General features: G+C 43.1%; 2 protein-coding genes across 4 annotated transcripts in view; one reads left to right on the top strand and one right to left on the bottom strand.

The window, feature by feature from the left end:
• Positions 1 to 16,420, top strand: part of LOC135498776 (uncharacterized) — a 30,232-nt gene extending 13,812 nt beyond the window's left edge. For all 3 annotated transcript variants that reach the window (XM_064789220.1, XM_064789219.1, XM_064789221.1), the window contains exon 4: positions 12,914 to 16,420. In XM_064789220.1, the coding sequence (XP_064645290.1) occupies positions 12,914 to 15,636 (2,723 nt within the window). In that variant the 3' untranslated portion in view covers positions 15,637 to 16,420. The remainder of the gene's footprint in view (positions 1 to 12,913) is intronic.
• Positions 2,499 to 9,243, bottom strand: LOC135499069 (uncharacterized). The gene is made up of 9 exons (XM_064789709.1): positions 9,049 to 9,243; positions 6,577 to 6,651; positions 6,269 to 6,343; positions 5,961 to 6,035; positions 5,653 to 5,727; positions 5,320 to 5,395; positions 4,368 to 5,007; positions 4,063 to 4,127; positions 2,499 to 2,843 (listed from the first exon to the last, which is right to left on the bottom strand). The coding sequence occupies exons 1-9, from the start codon at positions 9,177 to 9,179 to the stop codon at positions 2,508 to 2,510; spliced, it is 1,548 nt and encodes a 515-aa protein (XP_064645779.1). The 5' UTR covers positions 9,180 to 9,243; the 3' UTR covers positions 2,499 to 2,507.
• Positions 16,421 to 16,505: the final 85 nt, after the last annotated feature.

Genomic DNA, 16,505 nt, shown 5'->3' on the forward strand with positions numbered 1-16,505 from the left:
ATTCAATGTGTCACCCGGGTCTTCTTTGATTTGACCTACTTTTCAAGGTCACAGAGGTCGAATGTACTGTAAATTGGCCATTTTGGGGAAATTGTAATTGCTTGGACCTACATCAAACCTAACACTACATGACACAATACAATGCTCTTTAGCCATCTTTCCTCCACATGAGGTGAGCACAATGGCCCTGGCCATTTCATTACGCAGTAGTACTTGGTGGTAAGTTTCCCGTGCGGTGATGGCATCATAGACTTGTTCTCTCGGTTTAGGAATTTCCATCTTTCTTGATGAGATAAGACAATGTCATAGGGAACGGCATTCTTGCTTCTTGGGAATGCAGTTTCACATTGTTTGCACTTATCTGCGGTATCTGGGATTTCATTTAGGAAGCAGACTGTCATAGGGAGGTCATTGTGGTAAATCTCTGTAAATGGGCGTGGGGGAAGGCCTAATTGTCCTGATGCTTGTTGAATAGCCGGCGGAGTCCTCGCTGGTCTCCACTGATTTTTGTTTCACCCACCCTTCTTCCCTGCAGTTTCCTTTGCTGGTACAGTGAGAGCACCCCGATTGTTTTTTTTGCTCCCATGTGTTTTCATCAAATGGTGTACATGTCTTTTTGTCATTTGCCTTTCCTCTGCTACACACAAGCTGTGCTTGCAGAGGCAATTGTACTTGTAGCATTGGCAAGTGCATGTTACATGATCCTTGTAAACCACACATTCATAGAGACCTCTCTTACAGTTGGAAGATGTAGGTGCCACTAGGTATTTCATCCTGCCGCCATTGTAGCCAAATACTGGCATCTTCTGAATGGCATCTTTGGTATTCAGCAAGCGCTCTGCCTCTTGCACCAGACCCATTATCAAATCAGTCGAGAATGCCCCTTGCGTCAGTATTGACCTCAAATCAATAGAAAATTCTCGCATTTCTTGGGCTTCCTCTTCTTGGCTATCCTTTGGACCCGCCTTTGGATAAGGAATGGTCTTCCCCGCCACTACTTCTGATATGGCGATCTTGTTAAATCTGGACATATATTCCTGTCTTTGTCTATTGGTCCATGTAAACCATACTTCGGGGTCCACCAGAAGGTGCTTGGCTTCATCGGACAGAGCAAACTCTTCACCCAGCCCACAAACAGCTAATTGCGTTTGATTCTGTTGCCTTTTTTCTACTTCTTCCCACACACTGCGGACAAAAGTCAGTTTTGACAAGGGTGCTTTGTCCTTTGACTTCCCAGTTACAGACTCTTTTTGCCTAGTCAATTTATTGTTCATACTTTCCGACTGATTTGTGGTTGGTCGGCACCTCTGACCTTTGTCGTTACAGGGCATTCCTGCTTTTTCCCGCTTATCTGTTACCATGTAGTCAGCCATAATGCTCTCTCTATTCTTCAAATATAGGAACATCTTTGAACAGTATCCATCTGGTTTATCCAGCAGTTTCCTTTCTTCCTTATTGAACGGTTCCTCTAGCGTCTTGAGTAGTACATGCAGGTCTTTTCCGTCAGCGGCATCTATGATCCCTCCTGCCATGACACCATTCTCGTCAGGACAACCAAACACACTTGTCAGGAAAAAGGACTGATCACGTTTTCCACGAATGTTCAGCTGATTCAACTTTTCTTGACAGTTACCATAGAAATGTCTACAACAGCGGAGACTTGTGGCATTTGGAAGGCCATCCTTCAATGCTGATTGTAGCGCCGTCTCACCATCAGTTATAAAGCCTTTACTTCCATATTTAAACTCTGGACAAGATGTTGTGAGTCCACTTACTATTCTCTTGTATGTCTTCTCGTCCTTCCTGTGGTGAAGCGCCGTTGGTCCAAGAAATATAGGTGCCACACCAGTTCTCTTGCTCTTCAGAAGGAGGTGTCTGTATGTAACTGGTGTGACTTCAAATCTGCCGAAATTGTTAGTCGGATCAATGCTGAATGGGTAGCTTAAAATTTCATCAGTACAAAACCGAGATAGATCTGTCAACATGTATTTTCGACCGAGAACCCACAAGTCGTCCGGCCAATCGCTGTGGTGTAACAGTAAATCCTCTTTCTCTTGTTGCTTTGAATACTGCAGAAGATCAGATATCTCATCTTTTGCATCCTTCATCTGGTAAACCTGATGTTTTGATCGTGGCATCTGGCCTGGATTACGAGCTCCCAAGACACCATCCGTAGATTCCCGAACAGCATCACTGTACATAGATGATGGTGGTAATCCTGAAATTACCTTAACCTTCAAGTCCTTTAGTGTGCTCTTTTGCATAGGGTAGAAAGGGGATGACCCATGCTTCCTGTTTCCATGGGGCTGAACCTTGAATTCTGCCAAACCTTTTTCTGCTGTGTACTATAGTAAACAGAGATTTCGAATGATTTCTTCTTTCTTATCTACCATGTAGAAAATTGATCGGGACAGGCCATGATCGTTTCTCTTTGAATTAATGAATAGATGGCACTGAGCGTCATTCCCCATGGGCATCCTCTTCTTATGCAAGACCTCGATGACAGGTTAATTTTCAGACCCGGTAACCTGTATCGTCCATATGGCAATGCGAAGCACATGCGGCAATGTGCCATTCATGTCAGACTTTACATCATTTACATCACTAAGTTTTGAAACATCAATGAGAAAGGCTAAATTGTGCCTTACCATCAGTGGTACCTTCGAACAACATGACTTTTTACCATACAACAAGATTGTTACAGCCTCACTGACTGGGTATCTGGTATTCCTTCCTGATTCATAGATGGGTAAATCTTCATCTTCATTGTATACCAAGGGCGAGGGTAGCGCAAATCCTGGGAAGTTATCACCACTGCTGTCTCTTCTGCAGGAATCATCAATCTGCAAGAAAACGAGGTTTGATTAATACACAATCTGGCTACTAGTATGTCGGCTATGTATAGCAACAGTGAATACAGAAAATCAATATATTAATAGGCTAAGCTCCTCCGAAGCCGAGCCGCGTCCATCCGACTCATCGGTGCCCAATTGTTTAGTTACACTTAGTGTCTGCGCTGATGAATTATTTTAGCGATCGGCCGTTTCTTATTATGCTTTTTAGGGCAAAATAGGCCTGTTAAGCTTGCAGCACACTGGACGCCAACTCCGGCGGCAAGGCGCGTTTTTTGCGGCAAGAGTCCTGAACGCCTGAAAAATCCGTAGTGTGCTACGGACGGCGTCAGGCAAACGCCACTTGCCGCCACTTGCCGCCACTTGCCGCCAGATATCTAGCATGTTTGATTTTTGACGCCTGTAGCGGCGTCTGAACGCCAGTGAACGCAAGAAGAATCCAGGTGTGCTACGGATCGCCGCCAGAGTTGGCGTCAACCAGCGTCAACGGCGAGGCTTTGGCCAATCAGCTTGCGTCTTGACGTCACATGATATCAAAATGGCAGCGCCCACGATTCTTGGAAGTGGTGGTAAAGACGCTACTGGACGCCAATTCTGAGTAGGTGTGCTATGAGCGCGATCCACTGCCGCCAAATCTGGCGTCGAGCGGCGTTCAGTCGCGTTCAGTCTGACGCGCCTTGCCGCCGAAGTTGGCGTCCAGTGTGCTGCAAGCTTTAGGCCTCACTCCACAGTTTCATGAAATCCATCAGACGTGACGTCAAAACAGCGCCTCCTGCGACACACAAGGCAACCCCTAAATGGATGCTGGGAACAGACTACTGGCATTAGACCCCCCAAACCTGCACATTTTTATGGAGCCAGCTTTCTAGGGCTCTTTTAGTGCATTTGATTAGTTTCAATGCCTGAAGTGGAACTTGTTAAATTCCAAACTTTTCAAGGATTTCCAAACTGCGTATGAACACTGATTGATACCATTGCTGCATAACTGCAGGCTCGCATGAACGAGTAAATTGCAATTGAAACTTCAGAATACATAAATTTAGCATCAGCATAAATTTAGGTAGAATAGGATGCAGACCAAATTGTTCACATATTTTGTTTAAAAAATGCCTGTGTTACATGCCAGTTTATTCTAGTGATTTAAAATCTTAATACTATCGCATCTAAAATCACCCAAAAGGAACAGTGGGTAAAACATCAATTTACTTGCCTTTGAGTCAGTTACACGTGTTTCTTCCATCAGGGACACAGAAACATCTCCATGACACTCGTTTACTGCAAATACAAAAAAAGAATGTAATCAGACGAGAACGGTTGTGAATAGTTTGGCAACCTTTCAACACTTTCAATATGATTTATAATAACTGGTAATATTTAGCATGCTCCAAGGAACTAAGCAGCTACCTTCTGATATTCATGAGTTTACTTGAGCTTGTACCCGAAAAAAACAACATCTAGCCTGCGGAGGGGGGGGGGTCTGGGCATAGCTCGAGGTGTTGTCGTTGGATCACTTACCATCTGTTTCATGCGTGTCATTAAGCAGGGTCACGTAAACGGGTGTGATATCAAACTGTCCATCTGCCCCACAGCCCGCAACAATGACTTCTATGTGAGAGATTGCTTCCTCAGCATTCTTGAAACGTAACAAACATGCTGCACCTAGTGGATCTTGAACGCCCTCTGAATTGCAGGCATGACTATCAAAATGACAATATTTTCCATCCGGGCAGTGCAGGAATGCACAACATTTATCACCGCATCTTATTACGAAACTACCGTCAGGTCTTTGTAATATTGCCGATTGCAATAAGGTTCGGATGTCGTATCCATATATGGCATCATCACGATGCCCGATGCTTGCTTCAGCTGAAGTTCCATCCATTCCACAATATAATGTGTCTGGAAGTTCATCTAAATCCAACTTAGAATTTCTGCGTAAGAACGGCCAACCCAATTTCTCTAGGGTTTTTGTGTGAGCTTGATCACCCTGTAGTAGAATATTATTGACGTCATTTGTAGTCCAATCATTCGGAGACTTTATGTATGAAGCTATTACGGCCATCACGCTGATGGTGGCGCACTGGGAACCAGCGGCATCATGACTGAATACATCCTCTGAGGCCTGATGGAAATCCCCGGGTATGAAGTCGTAATTCTGAAAGTGTACAAGGGCAGGGTGAAAAAAGGGTCCGTAAGTTTCAATCTCTCTCTACTTGACACAGGCATCAGAACAAAAATCTGTGGTACCAAGGTTAAGAAGGAGCTGATTAGCTATTTCATTGGTGAGGGCTGCACCTCCCAATCGCGAATGGTGGGGTATCAAAAATTGCATTATGACAAACCCATGGTACGGTTCTCTATAGCGATTAAACAATCGTGCATGTCTCGGAAGGCATCCTTTTGCTGGCAGCATGCAGGTGAACTGTTCCATTGTTGGTATATTTGGAGGGAATCACGGGAAACTCACCGTTTTCACTTGAAGCTTGTTCCCTGTAGGCCAACATTCTCTGCTGGCTTGATATCCAAATAGATCAAAGACATTTCTGAAATTTGAAAGTAAAACTTAGTAAAAGGATTATAGCTCCGATATCTTCATACCCTCACAAAAGAAACACTAGGTATCAAAGACTACGGAGTGGACTGAGGCAAAAGCCCCAGAAGAAAGACGAGAAGAAAATCATTCCTAGGGTAGCCACAATGACAGAACGAGTAGCCACTGATAAGCTGCAGCCTATTTATAGGAGACGGGCGGGGGACTGAAGGTGGAGACTTTCGAAAGGTGTCAGATTATTGTACTCACCTTGTCGGCTTTTGTCGCGATTCTTTCACAGATGGTTCAAATGGTGCTGGAGGAGGACTTTCTGCAGATGGCACACTGAAAAGATGTTAATGACATGGATCATGTTTACATTGAACGTCATACGTTTAGACCAAAACTACTACCGGTAGCCGACCAGGATATCTCAATATGATCCTCAGGTGTTTGTGATGAACATCTCAAATTTGACAATGACAGAACGAGTAGCCACTGATAAGCTACAGCCTGTAGGAGACGGACGGGGGACTGAAGGTGGAGACTCTTGAAAGGTGTCAGATTATTGTACTCACCTTGTCGGCTTTTGTCGCGATTCTTTCACAGATGGTTCAGATGGTGCTGGAGGAGGACTTTCTGCTGATGGCACACTGAAAAGATGTTAATGACATGGATCATGTTTACATCGAACGTCATACGTTTAGACCAAAACTACTACCGGTAGCCGACCAGGATATCTCAATATGATCCTCAGGTGTTTGTGATGAACATCTCAAATTTGACAATGACAGAACGAGTAGCCACTGATAAGCTACAGCCTGTAGGAGACGGACGGGGGACTGAAGGTGGAGACTCTTGAAAGGTGTCAGATTATTGTACTCACCTTGTCGGCTTTTGTCGCGATTCTTTCACAGATGGTTCAGATGGTGCTGGAGGAGGACTTTCTGCTGATGGCACACTGAAAAGATGTTAATGACATGGATCATGTTTACATCGAACGTCATACGTTTAGACCAAAACTACTACCGGTAGCCGACCAGGATATCTCAATATGATCCTCAGGTGTTTGTGATGAACATCTCAAATTTGATAATGACAGAACGAGTAGCCACTGATAAGCTACAGCCTGTAGGAGACGGACGGGGGACTGAAGGTGGAGACTCTTGAAAGGTGTCAGATTATTGTACTCACCTTGTCGGCTTTTGTCGCGATTCTTTCACAGATGGTTCAGATGGTGCTGGAGGAGGACTTTCTGCTGATGGCACACTGAAAAGATGTTAATGACATGGATCATGTTTACATTGAACGTCATATAAGCTTCACATCTGCATTTCAACAAACGTTTGTACCAAAACTACTACCAGTAGGAATACCAGGATGTCTCAATAGGCCTATCATCCACTAATTCTACATCTTGACCACCAAGGTTCTGCATCTTAATACCAAGATTTAAAGGGGTTTTATAATACTGCGTGGCTATGTTTAAAGGCAGTAAAGACCATGAGGTTCAGGAAGCTAATTCTAGGGAAATGGCGCAGGAGGTTGATTTATGCGTTCCTTAAAAAGACTCTAGCGTAAAGACATGAAAGGTTACTGCACCAAACCTACTCCCCTCTCCGTCGCATTATTCGTCTGATCAAAAAATATCCATCAACTGGTGTCAGTGGTTTTGGTCCGGAGGTTGTGGAGGGGGACACCATATATTTATATACATGTAATCCGAATTCCACATTACCAGCTATTGCGGGCCTAGCACACTCTGTTTTGAATAGAGGGAGACTCCATCATTCCTATTGTTTGAGATTGGAAAGGTGTGAATTAATCTGGCAATTAGCCTCCTGTGCATTATTGCATACAAACACTAAAATGTTTGGTTTTTGCTGATTTAGGGTCAAATAAATCAGCCAAAAGTTTTGAAAGCTTCACAAATGATTGTTGCAAGGAAGTACTTTATGATAGTTTGCGAAATTTTGATTAATTCTAGGTGGAAAGTAATATTTTTCGCATATTTGTTGGGAAAAAAATTGAAAATCCTCCAATTTTCAACCCCCCTATGGACACTATGAATTTTTCTCCAATAAAGCTGAAATCTTGGGAATATAATCCTAAGAGTTATATCAACCACGTCTGAAGTCGGGAGTTTGTATCAAATGTATAGTTTCGGAGCTAGCGCAGCTAGAAAAGCCCCCAAAACCCACTTTCTCAGGAATTTACACTACGGGCTACGAGTGAAGCATTACAGATTTACCAAAATTTTCCACCTATAGATGGACACATCGAATTTCCATCCAAATCACTCCAAATTTTGCCAGTAAATACCTAGACATATATAGAATTATGTCAGAAGTCGGGAGTTGGGATTATTTTTACACCCCGCCCAAAAAGCCAACTTTATTGATATTTCCTATACATTTTCCATTAGGCTTGCCAGGACCAATTAAGCAGGTGCACTAATTGGCTTGATTGGCTAGGCCCGCAATAGCTGGTAATGAACAATTATAGTATTAAAGTTATCTAAAGTTACAGCCTCAGACCGACCTCTCGCTTTGACATTTAAAGGGAGAAATTGCTGAGGTATTAAATCATGATGCTGTGAACTTCCTGCTATATGCTTGGCTGACCCCCACACTGCAAGAAACCCCTTTATGATGTTGTGCGAAATCAGTTAGTCAAGCGGCGCTTGGCAGGAACTTAAAGAGCATTTATTATTAACCTTTTCATTGCATGAGACCACCATCATGACCATTAGGATAGAGTTGGCACACACTAAATCCAGCCTGACTTCACCGTTTAAACAATATTTGCAATTATTATTCGTTTCAACCAATATATTTATCCAGTCCAGGTTTTGTACCTAACCAACTTATTTCTCATGTTACAAATCTCATTACTTACTTTACATATTTCATTACCTGATTTCTTTTTTAATTTGTGAAACTTGGTATTTATGGCGTCTGTAGATAAATCTACATAGCGGTATATGCTGAAGTTTTCATTTGGCACATGTTCCCGCAATCGGAAAAGTTCATTTTTTATATCGGCCTTTCCAACTATTGGTCACACCCTACATGTACCAAGTATACCATAAACCGAATCCCAATCTAAAACTCGTTAGACACATCCAGCCTCATAGAATCAAAATCACAAGATTATAAACCTCCAGCTAAAATATTTCTCAAACAGGTGTAGAAGTTTAAAATGTCCTAGGATAAAATGTCCGGAAACAAAGGATTCTATTATGCGCTGAGCTATTGACAGCCATGGCCTCTATAGAACTATATGCCATAATCTGTTCGAATACAATAGGCCCGGACACTTTTTCCAGGGGGGACACTTTCTACTTTTACACCGGCCCTCACAGAATCATCGCGACACGTCAGATTGCCTCTAGACATGCTATACGGGGGGGGGGGGGGGGGGGCAAAAATAGCACTTCCATGACCAATATTATACAGTAAGTTTCTGAAAATCTAAACAATAAAGTAACTTTCACTGAAATTAATAATGTTGATATGAACACTCTAAGTAAAAGCATGATTGCGCCTTGGAGGGCTCTGAAGTTAGGGGAGTCCGTTATGCCCCCCCCCCCCCCAGGCCTACATGTGACGTCAAATTTACTTTTGGTGAGATGATAATATAATTAGGATATGGTTTCGTACTTACCTTTCAATTAGATCAAGAGCACTTGGTCGACGGAGAGGGTTTAGCACGGTGCACAGCAGTTGTGCCTTTCTTATGGCACTCCATTTGGTCTTTTGCATTGCGGCATATTTTGGCGACGGCTGAGGTCTCATTCCATTTCTAATCCTGTCGCAAATAAACTTTTGGAATGTTGCAGGAGTGACGATGCCTTGTTCCTTGACCTCACGCATATCCCTGGCGAACGGCACTTTGATATCGGGATTAATTAAGTTATAAATGGTCATCCCCAAAGCCCAAATGTCAATTCTTTTTAAGTCATCTAGGGACGCAGTAGCGAGTCTATCCTCCTCCAGAAGAATTTCCGGTGCCATGTACGGTACAGACCCTCGGAACACATTTTGGGTTGTGGCCCTCAAAAGTGTCCGAGTCTGAACAATGTTGGAACGACCAAGTCCAAAGTCGGTCAACTTGCAAGTGATTGGCTCTGAAGTATAAACTTGAGCAAATTCTGTCGTGGTTGGATCTAGTAAGCAGTAATGTTGATTTGACACCAAGATGTTCTGCGGCTTGATGTCCCGGTGCACAGTGCCTTTTTGGTGAAGAAATGCCAAACCTTCACACATCTGTCGGAACACTAGAGGAAAGAGATCCAATATTTCATCGCAATTTTCAAATGAGTCAACCAATTTCACCCATTGCAAGAGATTGTGAACCTTATTTGGTAGGCCAAGAGGACTAAAATCAAAACATTCATAGTCCATCATTAAAGCGAGCGGACGAGAAGAGATGGCTCGGAATCGACTGATGTATTTGTGGTTGATAGAATGAAGAAGTGTTGCTTTCTTAACAAGATTCCTCTCTTCCTCAGCGTCTTCATCTAACAGTCGTTTCACGACAACTATTTCATTTCCGTATCGGGCTCTCACAACCGCCCCAAATGCCCCACGTCCGATTTCTTCCTGATTAGACAAACCATCCCACTCGAACTGGGGAAGTCCACAATAGTCTGCTTTCCTCCGCTTCGAAACACAAAATTTTGGAATTTTGAAGGCCATGACAGCCAGACCCCGTTAGCGAAAGATGAGCAAAATAGGAGGAATGCCTCTCAGCTGGATGTTTATAATAGATCAGATAAGCTGATTGATTGCACTCCAAGGCCTTCCTCCTTGACATCTGCTATTGCACTACAGACACCACCTGCTTGGTGCAATATGGGTATTGTGGATTAGTGGATTAGATCGAATGCACTCAATGTGTTGCTGAATTCCTGCCATGAATTGTTATATAATGTTATATAATGATGAGTCATGGATTGGTCAAGGAACAGTTGCTGTATATCTTCAATGATTTTGATGCGGAGAAGCAGTGTATGCTTCTGCATTGGTTTCTATCTGATGTCCATGAAATTTGGTTCAAATACTGTAAGGCAGAGATGATGAAACAAGTATTCATCATCATATTCATGAAGGAGTCTGTCATGAAAGAACTGAAAACCTGATAGTGATAGTGACTTCAAGATGACCGAGGATGACTATCATAAGGCCAGAGTTCTCACTCCCGTCTACCCCTGCCCCTGGCCTTCTACCCACTTTCTGTGTGTTAACAGAACAGGTAAAGATGAAACAGCATGCTTCATGCTAAACTGGACATCACATGATAGGCAGTATATCCACACCTGATGCCATTGCAATTTTTTTAGCTTAAGTTGAAATTGGACGGATAGCTCTGACCTGGCTACAGGGAGTCTGTGTCAGTAAGTAGGCCACGCAATAGCATACATTGTATAGGCCGTAGGAATGTGTACTATTTTCAAGTTAGGTCGAGATAGAGGCAAGGCTGTAATATTGGCTCTTTTATAGACTAGACCACTCTATCACAGGATAAATGTACTGGGATATTTGAATATTGTATGGCAAACGCTTCGTCACAGTGTGCTTGAAACTGAAATGGAACAGGAATATAGCATGGAATCTGTCATGGGTTTGTGGAGCCGGATATAGTGGTGACGCAAAGGCATGAACTGTTATAGACACCCTTGGGATTTCACTAAAATTTCTGACGGGAACTGACGTTCCAAAAGTTGAATGTCCGGGGAACAAATGATTATTTTATATATCTTTATCTCTAACCCCCTGAAAGCCATAAACTTCCAGGGGTACTGTTTCCGTAGCCTCCGCCCATACGCAAGTGTCCGGAACCTGAGCAATGTCAAAACATTAAAGCTAAGTGTAGACGCCCCCTCACATACACACATATAGAAGAAGAAAATGCTGTGACTAAGTTAATTTTTGTTTTTAAAGTAGCCCGCAAAAACCAAAAATTTAAATCTCGTTTATTATCGCTGCTACGAGATATTCCCTTTAACAACACTACATTTTACGCAGCAGCATGGCTTGACCATTTAGGAGAATGGTCCTGAGGGGTTAAAAGTCGTTTCAAAAGTTCAGCCAACATAACCACAAAGCAAACACATAAAAGTTACACCGTTGACCATTACTAAATCAACATCTTGTCAGCTTATATATAGCCTAGGTAACACGTGCTGTGGCAAGCAGTCAGCCAGATATGCCAGAGGCGATTAGACTATCTGTGATTACACCTGATTACCCCAATACCAACATCATCGGGCAACTCAGAGAGAAAAGTGAACCTCAAGGCATCAATGCATTTGCCTTTGCAACCTGAGGTTCGCTTTTTGACCTTTCCTATCGGCTGTAATGACATGTTTAAACCAGTCTAATTAAAAAAACTATGAAAAAAAAGAAATGTTTTTTTCACATAGGCCTACTATAAACAAACAGTCCGAAAAAGCAGTTATGCATCCTGCACCAATGCAGACACACAGGGGGTTAAACTAGAATTAAAGAGGTTGAATAGCGCCTCCAGAGGCAAGCAACAGCGCCACCCGTAGCAGAAATAGAACTGCTTAGTGACGTCATGGTTTCCATATACGGCATCTCATTTGCATATTTTTACAACCTTATTTACTACGAGTTATAAATATGCCAGTAGCACGTGGATCATGCCGGGCGGCGCTGTCAGGTGTTTCCACATTTCAGTTTGGAATTGGGTCTTAGTTTTGTACCTCGGGGGATCTTAGTTTTGTACGTACAAAACTAAGATCCCCTGATGTACAAAACTAAGACTCTGATATTTTTCTTCAAAATTTTAGTTTGGAATTGGGTCTTAGTTTTGTACCTCGGGGGATCTTAGTTTTGTACGTACAAAACTAAGATCCCCTGATGTACAAAACTAAGACTCTGATATTTTTCTTCAAAATTTCAGTTTGGGATTGGGTCTTAGTTTTGTACCTCGGGGGATCTTAGTTTTGTACGTACAAAACTAAGATCCCCTGATGTACAAAACTAAGACTCTGATATTTTTCTTCAAAATTTCAGTTTGGAATTGGGTCTTAGTTTTGTACCTCGGGGGATCTTAGTTTTGTACGTACAAAACTAAGATCCCCTGATGTACAAAACTAAGACTCTGATATTTTTCTTGGCCTCCCCGGGTCTTAGTTTTGTACCTCGGGATCTTAGTTTTGTACCTGGGTCTTAGTTTTGTACTTCGGGGGATCTTAGGTCTTAGGTCTTATGTCTTAGGTCTTGGTTTTGTATACACCCCCCTCCCCCCCCCCATCAAAATGGCATACCCTCAACCTCAAAACGAATCTCGGCGGAAACCCTGCATACTCCAGTTTGACTGGGATCAAATCCAAGACCTAAGGTCACCTAAAGAGGTGGGTGTCAGGTTGTGACGCCAGACGGGTGAGGACGTGCATCAAAATTAACCACCGAGATCAAATCAGTGTGGCAACAAAACAGGACGACCCGCCTGGGAATCACCTATTGATCCCTGATGTAATAATTCTTACATTGAATTTCAGAACAAAGTCTGCCTCTGCTTCCCAAGTCGCCTATAAAGGAAGAGGCTGTCGCCATGGAAACTGGTCCTGTGAGTACTGCGATGATGTCGGAAGATGATGATGTCACGCTGACTGGTGCTATGGGATCTAGTGAATCGAAAGAGACCATGGTAACAAGTGATGTGCTCCAAACAAGAGAGAAGCAGCTTGGCTTCATATGTCGTACCTGTGGTGAAAAATTTATCAGTCGAACATCTTTAGATACGCACAAATGTTCCATAAATAAAGGGACACCTCCAATTGGATGTCAGCGTTGTCACCTGTCCAAAGCAATTGATCCAAAAACTGGCACTGAAAAACTGATGCTAAAGCTGTGTGATACATGTAAAGAAACTTTAAAACCCAAAATATTGCCCTCGAGCAAAAACATGCAGGACCTGATGAAAGCAACGTTTAAACCCCAAAAATTGCCCTCAAGTGAAAACTTGCAGGAACTGTTAAAAGGAACATCAAATTCCAAAATATTGCCAACGTGTAAAAAGACGCAGGAACTTGTAAAAGGAACATTGAGACCTCAAATATTTCCCTTGAGTAAAGGCGTGCAGGAACTTGTAAAAGCGAGGGGACTACCATGCACACCAACAGAAACTGCCCCAGTCATCACAACTGGTGCGAAGACCATCAAAACAGTCGTAAATATTGCAAGAGGAGGTAGTTCAGAGGTTGGTGTTGTTAAAACTCCCCCGTCTTTGGAGTTTGGTGCAGGAATGGCAAGTGCCAACAGAATCATTGTGGAGAGGGCAAGTGGTGGCAATACTAGTATTGGTGCAGCCAAAGTTTCAATGGTTACAGAGACTAGTGCAGTCAAAGGTCCCATCGTAACAATGACTTGTGCAGTGAAAGCTACCAAAACTGGTCTGGGTAAGTCTACCACAGCTTCAAAGACTAGTGAAGGCAAGGCCGCCAGAGTTAAAAAAACTGGTGCAGGCATGGCCCGGGATGATAAAAAAGGAACGGTCAATGTTAGGTGTGATGAGTGTGGAAAGGACTGCAAGAGTAAGAAGCGTTTAAGGACACATAAATTAATACACCAGAAGATGGTGCAGTTGTGTCAATACTGTGGTAAAGGGTTTGTTTCTAAAGGGAAACGTCTCGAACATGAACGTATCCATACGGGAGAAAAGCCATTCAAATGCACTGCCTGTATAAAAGAGTTCAGGAACCGTGCCTCGTGGAGGAAGCATATTAGAAATGAACATACTCTCATGGCTGACGGCACAGAACCGTCTTATAGTTGTAATCAGTGTCATAAGTCGTACAAGAGAAAGGATGTTTTAACGCAACACGTCCGGCATGTCCATTCCCCGTATTCAGACAGACCGCACAAGTGTCAGCTTTGTCCTAAAGCGTTCTGGACAACAACTAAAATCAGGAACCACATGCGAATGCATACGGGTGAGAAAAATTTCGTGTGTGAACAATGCGAACATCGGTATGCTACTCCTCAGGGGTTAAAGGCCCATATGAAGACAGTTCATGGAGTGTCAGTGGAAGTAGCACTACCACTATTTCAGTGTGGCCAGTGTGATAAACGTTACCATGAGAAGAAGAATCTTTTTGAGCATATGAATGTCCACACAGGGGCAACACCGTACAAGTGCAGGGAGTGTGATGAGGCGTTCGCGTCAGCAAGTGGCAGACGTTTCCATGAGGATAAACACCGGCCTGTCGACCCTAAAAGGCAGAGGAAATCATGTTTGCCAAGTTCACAGAGCCTGACGAAAGAGTGTGTATGTGTGCATTGTCATAAAGTCCTCCCATCCAGACATGCGCTCAGCAATCACATGGTAATACACAACGGAAAAGGATACATGTGTGCGCATTGCAATGATGCATTTGCTCAGCGTCGGTCCCTCATGAAACACATGAACTTAGTACATATTAAAACCTTCAAGTGTCGCCTCTGTTCATTGAAGTTTACTTCATTATCAAGACGTGCAACACATGAAAGAAAACATCGGCCTAATCGGAGTAAGCCCAAGGTTAGCTTTAAGTGCAGCCTTTGCTCAAAGATATTCCATGAGCGCCAGGTTGGTCTCGACCATATGAATTTGCATACTGGTGCAAAACCATACAAATGTTCCCACGAGGACTGTGAAGCCGCCTTTGGATCAGTGTCTGGCAGGCGTAATCATGAACGCCTACATAACGCTACACTCCTCAAATGTCTCATCTGCAAAAAACAATTCCGTGAACAGAGCTCTCTGAAAGACCATATGAACCTTCACACGGGGGCAACTCCTTACGATTGTCGCCACTGTGAACAGACATTTCCGACAAGGTCAGCACGTAGTCTCCATGAACATAAACACACAGAAGGTGCTGATTACAAGTGCCAGTATTGCTACAAATCATTTGCTGCAAAGCGTGGCCTTGAAGAGCACTTGAATTTGCACACGGGAGTGACCCCGCATGAGTGTCAGTATTGTAAACAGACATTCACCACCAAGTACAAGCTGCGCCACCATTGGCGAACTTGCAAACTAAATACAGAGAAAGTAGAGTTTAAATGCAGTGTATGCCAGAAGAGTTTTTATTCGCAGCAGATATGTGACGATCACATGAATACCCATACTGGTGCGAAACCATATCAATGTCGTGTTGAGAACTGTTCGCAGACATTTCATACGGCGTCCAGTCGCAAAAGTCATGAGAGCCTTAAACATAAGAAAGTGTGTGGATAATCTTTGGCACGATACACTTCTCCAGTAAGGCATCTGTAACTCAGGCTGTTACGAACAGTGTATTAGAGGCAGTATTTATCTCCATATTATATACCGTCCTGCAGATCTGCTAGTAGCCACACTGTCTATTTAATTTATTCATCAACCCCATGCACCCGGTCCATCTCAGTGCACCAAACAATGGTTACTTCAGCAAGGTCTACTTTTAGCTCAGATGACAAAAGTCAGCAGAGCTGGTACAATACATTGATTTTTTTTTACGAAAGTATTAAGGACACCCTCAGGACTCAGAGACGCTTTTATTAAAATATTAACTTGGGGTATAAATGATAGGGCATAACACAATAGGGCATAACATAAGATACACAAGTGTGAAAACCACATTAAAATCAAACTACTCATCTTAAAGTCATAGCAGTATGTAATTCGAACATTCCAGGTGGTGCAGGAAGAACAAACGGACGATGTACATTGTGCTGTTCTGAAATAAAGTTTTGGTAGAAACTGAACGAGACTGGTTTAAAATGTAAACAAATATAAGTTTAATACAAGATATATACAGGAATTCTATTCAAGAGTCACTTCAGAATGAGTTTCGGCGTGTGTCGACATTATTGCGTTTCGCGAAAGGGAGCAGACTTCGATACCAGCCAGATTTCGGCGCTAAGTTCAGAATATTGAGTTACCTCAGCATACAGGCTAGACACGCCTCGTGGCTTCAAGAATCATTCATGCACGTGCAGCTAACCCCGTGGACGTCTCGTGACACTCCCGGACCATTCTTTCTCTAACAGCATACTATTTCGTTTCAACCGTTGGCGGCACTCGGCCTCGGCACTGAGCTGGCTTCCTTGTACCCAGGGTGTCTA

The sequence above is a fragment of the Lineus longissimus genome, chromosome 14, assembly GCF_910592395.1.
Source record: "Lineus longissimus chromosome 14, tnLinLong1.2, whole genome shotgun sequence".
In the NCBI taxonomy this organism is placed as follows: Eukaryota; Metazoa; Nemertea; class Pilidiophora; order Heteronemertea; family Lineidae; genus Lineus; species Lineus longissimus.

What these genes read in the sequence shown, in the direction of transcription:
- LOC135499069 (XM_064789709.1), bottom strand. Translation starts at nt 9,179, where the DNA reads ATGAGACCTCAGCCGTCGCCAAAATATGCCGCAATGCAAAAGACCAAA. An exon ending in TCGCGACAAAAGCCGACAAG is followed by an intron (nt 6,036 to 6,268) that starts GTGAGTACAATA and finishes ACATCTTTTCAG; the next exon opens with TGTGCCATCAGCAGAAAGTC. An exon ending in TCGCGACAAAAGCCGACAAG is followed by an intron (nt 5,728 to 5,960) that starts GTGAGTACAATA and finishes ACATCTTTTCAG; the next exon opens with TGTGCCATCTGCAGAAAGTC.